This window comes from Drosophila serrata, unplaced genomic scaffold (genome assembly GCF_035046125.1).
Source record: "Drosophila serrata isolate PLE 108 unplaced genomic scaffold, ASM3504612v1 contig_302, whole genome shotgun sequence".
Classification (NCBI taxonomy): Eukaryota; Metazoa; Arthropoda; class Insecta; order Diptera; family Drosophilidae; genus Drosophila; species Drosophila serrata.
The window spans coordinates 2,319,457-2,334,107 of NW_028257200.1; the positions used below are offsets into that span (position 1 = coordinate 2,319,457).

General features: G+C 40.1%; 4 protein-coding genes across 7 annotated transcripts; 3 read left to right on the forward strand and 1 right to left on the reverse strand.

The window, feature by feature from the left end:
* Positions 1–1,905: 1,905 nt before the first annotated feature.
* bsh (brain-specific homeobox) lies at positions 1,906–5,562 on the forward strand. Of its 2 annotated transcripts, none has more exons than XM_086837361.1 (4): positions 1,906–2,510; positions 3,299–3,534; positions 4,126–4,428; positions 4,894–5,562. In XM_086837361.1, exons 1-4 carry the CDS (start codon positions 2,104–2,106, stop codon positions 5,163–5,165), a joined length of 1,218 nt encoding a protein of 405 aa, XP_086693487.1. In that variant the 5' UTR covers positions 1,906–2,103; the 3' UTR covers positions 5,166–5,562. The 2 variants fall into 2 exon arrangements, with proteins under 2 accessions (XP_086693487.1, XP_020801565.2); XM_020945906.2 differs by having other exon boundaries at positions 1,944–2,510; positions 3,260–3,534.
* Positions 5,563–7,439: 1,877 nt separating this feature from the next.
* Positions 7,440–10,356, forward strand: fbp (fructose-1,6-bisphosphatase). 3 transcript variants are annotated; one of them, XM_020945903.2, is made up of 4 exons: positions 7,441–7,513; positions 8,119–8,177; positions 8,840–9,183; positions 9,653–10,356. In XM_020945903.2, the coding sequence occupies exons 2-4, from the start codon at positions 8,156–8,158 to the stop codon at positions 10,316–10,318; spliced, it is 1,032 nt and encodes a 343-aa protein (XP_020801562.2). In that variant the 5' UTR covers positions 7,441–7,513; positions 8,119–8,155; the 3' UTR covers positions 10,319–10,356. The 3 variants fall into 3 exon arrangements, with proteins under 3 accessions (XP_086693508.1, XP_020801562.2, XP_086693507.1); XM_086837381.1 differs by having other exon boundaries at positions 7,442–7,513; positions 8,119–8,171; XM_086837382.1 differs by lacking the exon at positions 8,119–8,177 and having other exon boundaries at positions 7,440–7,513.
* A 198-nt stretch (positions 10,357–10,554) lies between these two features.
* Positions 10,555–14,474, reverse strand: Dus3 (Dihydrouridine synthase 3). Its single transcript, XM_020949056.2, has 5 exons — positions 14,444–14,474; positions 12,601–12,726; positions 12,387–12,546; positions 12,024–12,321; positions 10,555–11,961 (listed from the first exon to the last, which is right to left on the reverse strand). Exons 2-5 carry the CDS (start codon positions 12,630–12,632, stop codon positions 10,607–10,609), a joined length of 1,845 nt encoding a protein of 614 aa, XP_020804715.2. The 5' UTR covers positions 12,633–12,726; positions 14,444–14,474; the 3' UTR covers positions 10,555–10,606.
* Positions 12,863–14,319, forward strand: LOC110178704 (GTP-binding protein 10 homolog). Its single transcript, XM_020945905.2, has 3 exons — positions 12,863–13,023; positions 13,080–13,602; positions 13,665–14,319. The coding sequence occupies exons 1-3, from the start codon at positions 12,910–12,912 to the stop codon at positions 14,249–14,251; spliced, it is 1,224 nt and encodes a 407-aa protein (XP_020801564.2). The 5' UTR covers positions 12,863–12,909; the 3' UTR covers positions 14,252–14,319.
* Positions 14,475–14,651: the final 177 nt, after the last annotated feature.

A 14,651-nucleotide genomic window follows, 5' to 3' on the forward strand; every position in this document is an offset into this window, starting at 1 on the left:
CTCCATTTAATATTTAAAATTTTGAAATTTATTTATAAAATTAATGCTGATCAAGAATATATATGATTTATAGTCGAGCGGTAGGCCACAGCAGCCAATGCTCATTATCCTAAGTTAGCCTTTAGTTTACAACCAACCGCTAGCTTTATATAAATAAATAAAATAAATATGATTTATAGGGTCGAAAATGACTGCTTCGCTGTGTTGCATGCATTTGAGTAAAGCTTATAGTACCCTGCAAGGGTATACAAAATATTTGATGTTCAGTTAAATTTAAAGGATAATATTACGTAGCTTGTAGGTGGGATTCCGGTACATAATGAAGTATAAAGTACCATTAAATCTTCGGGATTGACGATCTGCTGCGAGCTTCTGTCTTCATACGGTTAGGTAGCTCACCCTTATGGCTAGCCATTAACGATCAGCAAAAAGAAAGGGGCTTTAATTAGCAATTAATATATACATATATTTACATATATATATATTTATTTGTTTTTTAATGTCATGCTACTATATTATATCTTTTATTCAGATTTCAATTTAAACTTTTTTTAATACCATTTGTAAGTAATATAAATATATTCCAACATTGTTATGCTTTCGATTACTATTAGTTTTTGGTTTAATTATAGTAATATCTCGGAGGATCTTTCGTCTTCGCCCATTTAATGCTAATTGGGTTTTCAAATAATTTAATTGATTGATGTCCTCACAAAATCAGAGACATTTTCCACTCCAGGGACATGACGCTTCACTCGCTTTTCCTCGTGATCTTTCGAACACCACCCTAATGCGCCCGCTTTAGGGCTTTAACCTAATAATGATGTTCGACTTACTTTGCGTGACTTATTTTATTAATAAAACGAGCAAATTTGTCTTGCTTTTTGGTCGCATCATCAGCATTCTGTTTCTTTCTCTCCCTGCCTCTGCCGTCTCGCCAAAAGCTCTTACCTCCTCCCCACAGGAAGTGACTCCCACTCTTGAGTCCTTGCAAAGAAGAGGACGAACATACTGCGAAAAAGCAACCCCTTTTTCGAGCTGACCTCTGATTGGCTGCCAGTAAAACAGGACTTACGCCCCCTTTCTGAGTGCCGAGTGCCTCGGTGGGTTGGATGGGATGGCATGTATTTGTGGGTGGTGTACGGCTATGCTGGGCTTTGATTTCATTAAAGCAAGCATCGAGGAAACATGTGTCAATGCGAGGAGAGCAATATGTATCGAAGCACAGGAGGATCGCATCCACACCCCCACCGCCTAGGTAGGTACAGTTGTATTGTCTCCTCTCAGCGCCCACGGAAACGATTGTTTAATTCAATTATAATAATTGTGGCATTTAATGAATTCAATACCTTGTGACATCAACCAGCCGACAACAATGGCGGCCGTGACACGTTAATTACCAGAAACGGTAGTTGGATGGCAGCGCCGGAAGTGGCGACGGGTGGGTGGATTTAATAGTCAGTCGCACAAAATGGCGGCAGAGCAGCGACGTCGACGCGTTGTTGTGCAAATTATTTGCGGTTATCATGGGTCAATTAAACAACGCTTTTGCCGCATAAGGACCAAAGGACCTGGCTAATCGTGCCCAGAGCGGTTGCCTGAAGAGACGGAAAAATGGGAGCTAAATTCGAGCGAGCGGGACAACTAGATGCGCATGCAAATAAATGGGGGGTGTTTTCTGGGGGATTTCCCCGGAAATTCGGTGGATTCCCCCATTGGTATCTTCACTAAGCGGGCACCGCAAACAACCAGCTGCATTGGATTCAAGGGGGGGCCAGAAAGCACACACCCGTGCTGCAGGGGATGCCGGGATGCAGGGTTGCTGGACAAGGACTCACCCAGTCGCTCTCTCGCTCGCACGCGCCTCCTGCAGCTCGCCCGCTCGCACACGGCTGCTGGCAGCTCGTTTAGAGCAATTTGCTGGTTGATGTGCGGTGATTGCCGCAAAGTCAACGCGACCGTCAACGAGCAAACAACATAAGCGCGTAGCCCAAGGACATACGAGCCACGGCACACCCTTTGCTCCGCTCTCCGCATCCGTATCCGCATCCGTATCCGCATCCGATCCGATCCGTATCCGCTTCTGCATCCAGTCCCTCCGACATGGCAATGCTTAATGAGGCCAGCTTGAGTCCCGTGGATGCACATGCAACCACACCTACGCACAGCAAGGTTGCGGTGCCCAGTGCCACCACAATGCTGACCACAAAAACGCCGTTCTCCATCGAGCATATATTGTTTCAAAATTTAAATAGTGCCAATAATAACAGTAGTAGTAATAGCCATAATTATGGCCACAGTCAGAAAGGCAGCAGAAATGCAGTAAAAAATGCCAGAAGCGGCAGCTTTGCCCACGACAATAATCCACATAAGCATCCGTCGCAACACTCGCTCCCATCGCCTTCGCATCCGTCGGCATCCTCTTCCGCGGCTACTACAACGCGCAGCGAACAGGGAGCATCGGGATATGGGAATGATATTTACCCCAAGTCCTTGCACAACACTCAACGGTTAGTTAAAAAATAATTGTCTTTTAGAGCTTTAGTGTAACAACGTGAACCAAACTGTTAACAAATAACTTGCATATAATTATGAAAATAAACTTTAATTTCTAAAATTTTAATCTATTGCCAACGGTTTGACTTTTAAACTATATGATTTGGAAAAATTTACAAATTTACTATCGTAGGACTTGCTTTTAATGGAAAAATTATTAAAAAAGGAGCAAAGACAGTATTTTCATAAAACTGGTAACACAGATTGGCATAATACAAATTTTTCTTATTTACATACCGATTTAAATAATATGTCGACCGAGTTTCAATTATCGTTTCAAAACCGTAACCATACGTAGCTCAGGACCAAGAATTTCCATCTTGGATCCTAATTTTATAAGTTAAACTTATTTATTGATTTCGCATGATGCTGATTAAAAATAAATAAATACTAAAAAATTGTTTTGTTTATAGTTGCATCCTAATTTTCCTATGACAACGATATTCTGTCGTCTTCCAAGCCGACCCATTCCGGCGTTATATTATTACAATAAAAAAATTCAATTTGGGATGATAGCTTTGAGGGAATGAATGTCCACAGATTTTTTAAATAAAAGTAATTACTTTACCTCTCACAGTAAACTTTTGACCAAAAAATAAAATAATATCGACGCATTTTCATAACTTAAATGAAAATGCGTCGGAAAACTCAATTTAAAACTATAATTCATTTTAACACAGTTCTTTTACCTACTGTGTTTAAGCGTCGGCCAACACTCACGTTCAGGAGCTTCTCATTATAGTACTGATCAAACGGCACAGCCAATGGGTTCTACGACAGGACATCCGCCGCCTCCACCAGTACCAACGTCGCATCCACCGCCTCCTCCTCCACAGAATGGAGGAACTGGAGCACCCAATGGAGTTCTATATCCCAATGCACCGTACACGGATCATGGATTCCTCCAAATGACTCTCGGATATCTGTCTCCATCGTCGGGCACTTACAAATCCGTAGATCCATATTTTCTCTCCCAAGGTAAGTTTAATTTTCACGAAACTATACAATTATTTCAGAAATTAAACAATCAGTGCAAACGATTATACATTCCGAACCTCTTCAACATAAAAGTTTTGCCAGAACCTATAGTTTTTTTTATGGTTGATAATTTCCTACAGTATTTAAATATAAGTCTGATAGTTTAAGTTAAAACTGATAGTGCAGTGATAGCTAAAATGCAACAGAAGTGCATTGCTATGTACATATATCAAATCTTCTGGCCAATTTCGGGTCGAAGTCTAAGTAATTCAGAAAATAAAACAATTAATACAATACTACAAATCGTAGGTAAAAATATACAAATGATTCTTAAATAAGAAATTTATTAAATAAGATAGAATATATAGAGTCCAGGCTTTAAGAAACAATTTGTGGCTTTAAATTTAAATAACCAGATGGTGTCTAATTTTCTGAAGTGGTATTTAGAAGGACCAACTCTAAAAATGTATCTATACAATTTGTGCAGACTTTCTAGTATCACGAGTCGGTGTAAATGGACATTAACACTGAAAGTTTTCATTTTTGAAAACTATAACAAAGTTAACAAATTTCGTCGTTTCGACCTTGCAGCCAGCCTTTTCGGGGGAGCGCCCTTCTTTGGAGCACCCGGCTGCGTGCCGGAGCTGGCCCTCGGCTTGGGAATGGGTGTGAATGCTCTGCGTCACTGCCGTCGGAGGAAAGCCCGCACGGTGTTCAGCGATCCGCAGTTGTCCGGCCTGGAAAAGCGTTTCGAGGCGCAACGCTACCTGTCAACACCAGAACGGGTGGAATTGGCCACGGCGCTGGGACTAAGCGAGACGCAGGTGAAAACCTGGTTTCAAAACCGTCGCATGAAGCATAAGAAACAATTGCGTCGGCGTGATAATACCAATGGTAAGTGTTTTGTTTAAAACCAAAAACTAATAGGAGTTTTGATTTCAATAAATTGTTCGAAGATTAAGAGAGCTATCAAATAAATAACCAGTAAAAAACAGTGTATACCCAAGAGACGTAAATCGAGAAGAAAAGCTATGCGGTTTACTAGAAAGATTTTCAATCATGTGCCGCACAAAATTAATATGCAAGTATGTAAATATACGTATTTACAATAAAAAAAAAAAAAAAAAACAATGAACTAAAGAAGTTTTTTGTAGTTTAAAATTTGTTACATTTTCAAAGTTATAAAAGCAGCACTTTATAGAGTGCTGGATAGCTTCTTTGAGTAACTTTTCATCGTTCAATTAGCCCTTTTGGCTTTTAGCTGGTGCTTTGAGTTGCCGAAAGTTTTCTTCAAGTTTCTCCTCAAATCAAATTAGTTCTAAAATCTGTGCAATTTTCTTTGACTTTTCCATTCCGCAGAGCCCGTTGACTTCTCACGCACCGAGCTGGGCAAACAGGCAGGGGAAGCCACCTCCTCCTCCGTGGACACCAAGCTCGCCAAGTTGAATTCTGGGTCCGGCGGAACGCCTACTCAGCATACAAACGAACATCAGCAACTGCAAATGTGTCTCATGCAGCAGGGATACTCCACGGATGATTATTCGGACCTCGAGGCGGACACCGAGGACGACGAGGACAATTGCAGCGATGTGGACATTGTTGGGGACTCGAAACTCTATCAGTTAACATAGACGGTTTGATCGACACCAAATAATTCGACCTAAGCTAGATTTTGTTAAATTTTATTTTCGGGGAAATACAAGGTTATAAAAAATTATAGTTTTGCACTTCTTGTGTTTGTTTCCTTGCCAAACCACCAAGGATAGAATTATTACTGCAAACCTGGACAATATTAGGTGTTAATAGTTTACAATTTGTGCACTTTTCCTTAAAATGCTGCCAATCCATATGCGTATTTAAAGATTGACGCCATCTGATTGTATTTCCCCCAGAGAAAAATTAAAAGCAAAGCCTTGTAAATACTAAAAAATTCTTTAATGAGCTGCGTTCTAGTCGTGTATTAACCATACATCTAATCAAACTTAGTGATTGTATTCTAGTTTACAATAAAGGAACAGAACAGAATAATATGAAGAGTCTGAATTGCCTTACCTGGTTACCGGGGTGGGCACTTATTCTTCCTTAATGTAGAGTCAATCAAATCCAATTGACAAAATAAAGTACCATCTAATATGGTTAAATATAAGGCGTTTGATTATGGGGTTGACTGGATAGATTAAATTGGGGTTGCATGAACCCACTTAACAACAATTGTAAATTTCAGACAGACATTTTGGGTAGATACTTATAGTTTCGTGAGGGTGGGTATGTGTGGGTGTATGTTAAATATTTCAAATTGATTGTTAATTATGGTTTAACAGAAATGTTCAAAAAAACAAAATTTATATATGTATATTATATTTTTAATTTGAAAAATTAAGCGAACTGCAAAGCATCTTCGACTCTTATGATCATTTATGGGAGAAATTCTAAGGTATTTTTATTTATTGCAATAACGTACAACATCAATTATTAATTAAAATATATCTATAGTTATAGATTAGCCAAATTTAATTCATTTGCAAATATGTTTGTTGTTGCATATTTTCTACAAAACAAAAATGACATAACATCTATTAAACATTAAAGTTCGTATACCTCCATGCCTCGAGCACTGGCACTTATCTCAGACACCAAGTTTTAAAATTAAATTTTTATTTTTTAAGTTGTTCGGGGTAATCGTTTTAGAAGCGAACCACTGAATGTGTATTTGACTTTTCACACACTGTAGACCTTCTAACTCGTTGTTTACTGCAGTTTGTATAACTGACAACTTTGTTGTTTATTAACAATTAAGAAATATTGGGAAATCACGATTTATCACCATTTTAGGAACATCATATAACGGACTAAAGTCTATGCCACATATGTAGATGAAATAATCGTTTAACGTAAAACAAATCAAAACAGCTTGAGCAATTTTAAAAAATATTCATAAATATATATGATTAAATGTTGTATTATTTATGTATACTTGTACATATACATAAACAATAATATTTTATATTTTTGAAAGTATGTATATACATTGTATATATTTTGTAGGTTCTAGTTGGCACGTCTAGTCAGACAAAAATTAAGAACAGATCAAGGGAGACGTAAACAAATAATCTAATCAAAGGTCGAAGCAATGACAAGTATAAATTATATGTACTTTTTTAGTCACATATGTTCGTATGTACTTAAGCTAAAGCTTATCATTATTGATAAGTTAAATCTAAGGAGACGAGCCTCCACCGATCGAAATTGTTGAATTGTTGATAAAAGGCATGCAAGTCACTTAGTACACACAATTGCACTTATTTCAAAAATGACTGGAAAACACTAGCTAAGGTCCTTAAGGTTATTTTTATATAAAACCATTTATAGAACTAGTAGACATTTTTTATTTTAATATATTAAATACTATATATATGTGTATGTGTGTATGTATGAGTACTAAAGTCCTTTTTATTTTATGAAAATATGTATAAATCTATGCTCATTTCTCTTCATTTTCCAACTTTCGATTATCTCTTTATCTGCATACTCTCTTCATGTTGAACTCTCTCTCTTTTATTTATATACTGATGTTTGTATACTATTTACGCGATATCAGTCCGTTTCGTTGCCAGCTGAAAAGTGAAGAAAATAAAATGAACAAAAGCCGAACTCCAAATACCCTTCAACCGAGATCTAAAAGAATCGTTAACATGAACATATACATATATGTCCATTCGATGACCCCAAAAGTAGAATAAATACTTTACTTTAAAGAAAGGAGTAACATCGAAATGACTTTTTTCGAGGTCTTCCCATCTGGTTCTTATCGCAGTGGAGTGCGTGGCAAGCCCCTCCTAATAGTGAAAGTGACATCTTCAAAAGAGTATGCCACAAGCAGTGGCGTGGACGTGGACTAAAGCCAACAAGCAGTCTCTTTAGTACAGCCGACGCCTGCGGTTCGTTTTTTGTTAGTTGCCTGTCTTGTCTTCCCCGTGTTGTAAGTGAAAGTGCATTTCGTTCTCTTGAATTCTTCGAAGCTCCACAAGTGTCCCAGGGGTCACGGCCAAGTTGAGGACAAGTCTGAAAATCATTTGGTTCCCTTTTCTACAGATGAATGCAATACGTATAAATTATATACAACAGACACACATGATTAGCTCAGTGGCTACTTATACCCGTTGATATATGTATATTCATCTAATCGAGTCTTCCTAAAAGTCGTTCCAAAAATAAATAAGGGGGCACGTGTCAATATATGTATGTACATATGTATTTATAAAAATCTTGCGGAAGAAATATTATTTTTCCAGTTTGATTTTATATAATTTCTTTGATACATTTATACAAAAATACTTGTAGAACAAACCGGTTATCATTTACCAAAAAAACCAAAACAAGACATACAAAAAACACGTATACGCAGAGTGACAAGTTTTGATAGTGACTTTTCATGCAACAAGCCCCTCAAAGGGGAGAGAGATAAGACCTATGTTATAAGTGACACAAGCGAACTCAAAAGGTCCTCTGACTTGACCTTCATAGGAGGTACATGGGCACTAAGTAATAATTGGTTATTGTTTTTATTTTAATGGATTCCCGCAGGAACCGCATAATTTACAGAGCATACTAGTGCCCAATAATGGCGGCCAGTAATGGTAATTGTAAGTGACCTTGCTTTCTACTCCTTGCCTCCTGCCAGTTGTCTGCATTCCCGCTTTACCACAAAGGCAACTATTTCTACCCTGTACATCCTGCAAGTCCTGCATCTTCTGCAACTCCTAAATTCCGCAATCCGCCCAATAATTAGCTTCTCCTATTAATTTTTCCAAGCTTGTATGGTTTGCATGATTTCTGATTGTAGACCAATGATTAAGTTAACTTTGTTTTATTGATTTGATCGCAAAAAGTGGTTTAGGCAGGATTTTTACTCACCGTCTATTCCACTTATGCTTTTTAATAAAATTTTATAAATGCCTTAGTTTTCTAAATATTTTGTATGTTTTGATAACAAAAATAATAAGCTTTACTTTTACCTTGAAGTTTAATATGAATGTACGTTTTGTATCTGTGTTTAAAAGTCTTAAATTAATATTATTATTATCTGTTTCAAACCTTTAACTATATAACTTTGTATATTTTATAGCAACTAACTATTAAACGATAATAAAAATCAAACAATTTGTATGCAAATTAATAATCTTTAATCTTCAATGTTATTTGTTAAATTCTACAAATGAGTTAAAAACAATAACAATTTTGTTCACTTCACATATTTTATACTCAAAATATAAAATTCCCAAATAATTATTAATTATTTTCATAGCCAAAATGAGTCAACAAGGACCTGCCTTCGACTCCAATGCGATGACGCTGACCCGCTTCGTGCTCCAGGAGCAGCGGAAGTTCAAGAACGCCACCGGAGACTTGTCGCAGCTCCTCAATTGCATCCAAACGGCCATCAAGGCAACTGCATCGGCGGTAAGGAAGGCCGGAATTGCCAAGCTCCATGGCATAGCCGGTGACGTTAACGTCCAGGGTGAGGAAGTGAAGAAGCTGGATGTTTTGTCCAATGAGTTGTTTATCAACATGCTTAAATCCTCTTACACAACATGTTTGATGGTTTCCGAGGAGAACGAGAATGTGATTGAGGTGGAGGTGGATAAGCAGGTAAGCAGGTTAAAAAAATTCCCATTCTTAGCATCGAAATTTATCAATATTTTTATATGACAAATATTGGGATAAATCAAAGTTTAAAAATATAGTTTAAAAATCATATATGTATAAGCTAAAAAGGCATTAATTTTTTTTCGGAAAGCAGTCCTATGTTAGTTTTTGTTATGTTAATAAAACTGCATACTCATTTTTAAATTCGGAAATTAAAATTTTTAAAAATAATGTTCAAAATTTTAGCGATGTAACCCCTTAAAAAATTATGAAAAAATTTCAAAAATGTATATTTCGACCGGACATGGCTAGATCTACTCGGCTGTTGATCCCAATAAAGAATATAAATGATTTATAGGGTCGGAAATGACTTTTTCATAGAATTACAAGCATCTGAGTAAAACTATAATACCTTGCAAGGGTATAGTTACAAAACTATTTATGTCTTACCACATTGTTATTTTTTTCTTAGGGTAAATACATTGTTTGCTTTGATCCGCTGGACGGATCCTCGAATATAGACTGCCTCGTGTCCATTGGTTCAATCTTCGCCATTTACCGCAAGAAGAGCGATGGTCCACCTACAGTTGAGGATGCCCTGCAGCCGGGCAATCAGCTGGTGGCCGCTGGATACGCACTATACGGCTCTGCCACGGCCATTGTTCTTGGCCTTGGCTCTGGAGTTAATGGCTTTACCTATGACCCGGCCATCGGTGAGTTCATCCTGACCGATCCCAACATGCGGGTGCCAGAGAAGGGCAAGATCTACTCCATCAACGAGGGATACGCGAGCGACTGGGAGGCGGGTGTCTTAAATTATATTTCTGCCAAGAAGGATCCCACCAAGGGTAAGCCATATGGTGCCCGTTACGTCGGTTCCATGGTTGCTGATGTTCACCGCACCATCAAATACGGAGGAATCTTCATCTACCCAGCTACCAAGTCGGCTCCCAACGGCAAGCTGCGCCTCCTCTACGAATGCAACCCCATGGCCTATCTGATGATCCAGGCCGGTGGACTGGCCAGCGATGGAAAGATTAGCATTCTGGACATTGTTCCCAAAAAGATCCACGAACGCAGTCCCATTTTCCTGGGTTCCAAGTCTGATGTCGAAGAAGCACTTAGTTATCTGAAGTGATTTTTATAGTTAACGAATAAAGAAAATTTTAAATATAATTTTTATTAACAATTTCGTTGATTACTTTGAACTTTGATAATTATAATTATCAAGTCCCATTTTCCCAATAGCCGCAAAAGACTAAACTTTATTTTTGATATGCTTACACTTACCACAAAACCACAAAGAGAAAAGAGGTTCCTAAAGTGATAATACAAAATCCAACAGTTTGGCAATTAAAATTAACTGACGCTATATAACAATTACTTTTACTTTTATTAATATTTATGAAACGTAAAAGGAAAATATTTAAAAGGCGTTTGCCTTGTGCTTTGGCACGAAACTAAAGCCTTCGGGTACCCGACCCAGCAGCGATTCGCTCAGCTTTACCCAGTCAGCTGCGTTACCGGAACTCATAAGGGTCTCCATTTCGTCGCGTCCACGGTATTTTTGGGGTCGAGCGTTTATCTTTTGCGGAGGAGCTTGCTGCAGTGCCTCCGGTATGTAGCGATACAAGAACGACTGCCACTCGAGGAGAAATCGTCGCGTAGTCTCCACACCTTTGGTGTCCGAGCCCCAATGCTCAAGTCCATAGTTGCAGTACTTGCGCAATAATTCGTAACGTTGGCCAGAAGATGGCTCCCAGGCCTTGTGCTCCTTTATTTCCTGGAAAATCCAGGGCTTAATGAGCGCTCCTCGTCCAATCATCACTGAGCTGACATGAGGAGCCATCTTTCGCCTCTCCACGTAGTCCTCGTAGCTAAGAATGTCCCCGTTGCCGATCACTGGCATGCGTTTGGCTTTGGCAGCGCACTCCTCAATGTAGCTCCAGTTGGCGTGCTTAGTGTAGCGCTGCTCCCTGGATCGCCCGTGGAGGGTTACGGCGGAAGCACCCCACTCCTCTACCATAGGAAGCAGCTCGTGTGCTACCGATTTGTCCGCATAGATTCCGGTGCGCATCTTCACGGTGAAGGGCAGACGATCTGACAAGGCCGAACAACTGCGAACAGTAAGCTCTAGGATATTTGTGCGCCTCATCAATGCGCTACCTCCACCTTGCTGGTAAATTAAATCGATAGGACAACCAATGTTAAGATCTATGAAATTCACTTGGGCGGTCTCTGCAATGACCTGTGCAGCCTGGGCAATCATGTTTGGATTGTTCCCGCACAATTGCACACCAAATACGTCCTCGCTTTCGTGGCGCTTGGTCAAAGCCCACTCCTGACCTAGGCCCTTAACCAGGGGCATAGCGCAGGCCATCTCGCCGCAAGTGATATCTGCACCGAACTCCTTGCAGATGCGTCGAAAGGGCAAGTTCCCTACAGTGGTCAACGGTGACAAAAGGAGTTTATCGCGGAAATCAATGGCTGGTTTTTGTTCGGCATCTCTTCCAGTATTGGAGTCATAAATTACACAACCCGCTGAAGTTCCAGTATCAACGGTGTTGTTATCCTGATTGACTGGATCAGTGCTTTCTGGCTGTGTATCCGTCGTAGGTTCTGACTGCTCGTTGGTTTGGATAGGCTGCTCTTCTAAGGCATCTTTGTTATTTTTCTGCTCCTCTTTTTGTTTTCGGGAATCTCGTAGTTTCTCTGCCCGCTTGATGAGCTCCTTGCTTCGGCTAAAATCGTAGTCGCGCTTCCGCAGCCGCACCTGAAGTTCTAAAAATGCGATTAGCTAAGACGATTTTTATTCTATATTCAGCACAAACTACAATACCAACCTGAGGTTATACCATTGCACGTAGTGGGAGCATTTTCATTGTACTCCTGCTTCCTTATGTTCCTTCCAAGCTCATCCGTGTGGTTCTTGGCAAACCGACAGCTTACTCCCCGCGCACAGTAGCCTTTTGTGGTGTAAACATAGCACTCAGGGCCAAGGTCCTCGCCCTTAGCCGCCAGAAAGGCATCCAGATCATGAACATAGCGGCAATTTGGCACGGAACAGGGTTCTCCTTCAGTTCCATCAATTAGAGAGTGACAGAGATGCGAATACCGCTCATCCTTGAACACTGGTCGATTCTTTGAGAATACAAAATTTAACTCTCACTCTTCGTAAGAAGTTTCAATAAGGATTATTTTCTCACTTTGTTTTGACCCCGTTTGCGTTCCTTTTTGTTCCATTTATTGTTTCCACCGGGATCCTTAGCTGCGCCACCTTCAGCTTCACCTTCCTCGCGCTTTCTCTTGTTGGTTTCTGCTTTGTCGAATGACAAGCCGCTCTCGTTGCCTTCTTGGAGAAGGTATCTGAAGGAGATTGTCCATATACTATTAATTTATAAAGAGTTTGGGAATACCCACTCCGGTTTTATATAGCAAATACCCGCCTCCATTTCACGTGTTGGCCTGTTTGCTTTATTGTTTTCTTTATCAATCAGCCGGTCACAAAATAAACGTGCGAAGAACCGGCGATAGTTCTATCGATAGCTTAGAAAGAAATTTGAAAATTCAAATCATCAATTTTCTGGACTATTAAGACCTGTGAACTCGCATTTATTATGCTTCTTTAACTTTAAAAACAAAATAGAAAACTAATATATTCCAAAAGTATGGATAATTTTTAGTTACCGCATTGTTTTGAAGTTTTATTTAATAAAATAGTGTTGGAAAATGCAATTAAGCCCCAAACCATCGATAGTAACACCAGCAAAGAAAACTATCGACAACAGAAAACGCATTTTGATGGTTCAGCTGTTTAAATTCCTGTTAAAATCCACAAAGGCGGTAGGAATTTAGTTGCACAACGAAATTAAAATAATCCAATTGCTATCCCGTCGTAGCCCGCCCGAGCCCACTTCCGACCCAGCTTCTTGGACACTTTGCGGCTGGCAGTCCGAGGAGGACATGGAGGAAATGGGTTGCCCAAATACGGAGGAGTCGGCGGTCAGGGTGGCTGCGTCTATTTCGTGGCCAAGGAGGGGCTTACGCTGCGCAAAGTGGCCCAGGGATTGCGGGACAAGCGTGTGGCCGCTTCCAGCGGCGAGGACAGCAGCAAGGCAAGCATCTTTGGCCGGCGAGGAGTGGACCAGCGCATCGAGGTACCGGTGGGAGTCCAGGTGTATGACGAGCGCCATAAGCTGATTGCTGATCTCAACGAAAACGATGCGACCTGCATAGTGGCAGGCGGAGGAACTGGTGGCTGCACAGGAACTAACTTTTTGGGACGTCCCGGTGAGAGCCGCACTGTGAATTTGGACTTGAAGTTGATAGCGGACGTGGGACTCGTCGGATTTCCCAATGCCGGGAAGAGCACGCTGCTTAAGGCCGTCTCCAATGCAAAGCCCAAGATTGCGGCTTATCCCTGTACGTAATTCGTTTGCTTGCATTAAGCGATTTCATGAAATAAATATTGTTTTCATTTTTAGTTACCACTATCCGGCCGCAGATTGGAACCGTGGAATACAGCGACTTGCGCTCCATCACAGTGGCAGATCTTCCTGGTCTTATCGAGGGAGCCCACGCAAACTTCGGCATGGGCCACAAGTTTCTCAAACACATCGAACGTACCCGTCTACTCCTCTTCATGGTGGACATCTTCGGCTTCCAACTGAGTCCCCGACACCCACATCGCGATTGCCTGGCTAACATATATGCCCTGAACAAGGAGTTGGAGCTCTACGACCCAACTCTGCTGGAAAAACCCAGTGTGCTGTTGTTAAATAAAATGGACAAGGATGGCGCCAGCGAGATCTTTACGAAAATGAAGCCGGTCATCAATGACTTGGCTAGCGGGCTGGCGCAATGCCCCGAGGAACTGCGTCCAAAGCAGGTACTGAAGTTCGAGAGTGTCGTACCTATCTCGGCAATGAACTCTATGAAGGTGACACAAGTAAAGTCGCAGTTGCGGAGGACACTATTACGACTGGCCGAGAAGCAATTCCTGGCAGATGAGGAGCAAATTAAAGAGCAGTTGCAGCAGCGCGTGGGTCTTGTGGGACCGAAAATTACTTAGTTGAAATCCAAAACATCCATTTCACGTATACATGTGATTTGTTAATAAAGTATATATGTTTTTGGTTAGCATCAAAAGTCTATTTATGATCCAGCTTGAATTCTTCTTTTTAAGCAAATGAGAGATCCTTAGTTTTGAACACTAAAGTTTATCTTTTATATTATTTTAAAAATGTAGAAACTAGTCAAGTACCTCATGTGAGTCGTTAAATTGTTAATTAAAAGACAAAAACTAATTACAAGTTACATAATCCTTAAAGCTTTTAATGAAAACATTGAACTGGTTAATTGTAAAAAACCTTGGGCAGATTTCGACTTGCTATTTGTAATAAAGAATTTTGCAAATCCGACAATCTTTATGAAATCCACCAATTTAAATTGCATATTTAATCAAATTTGAA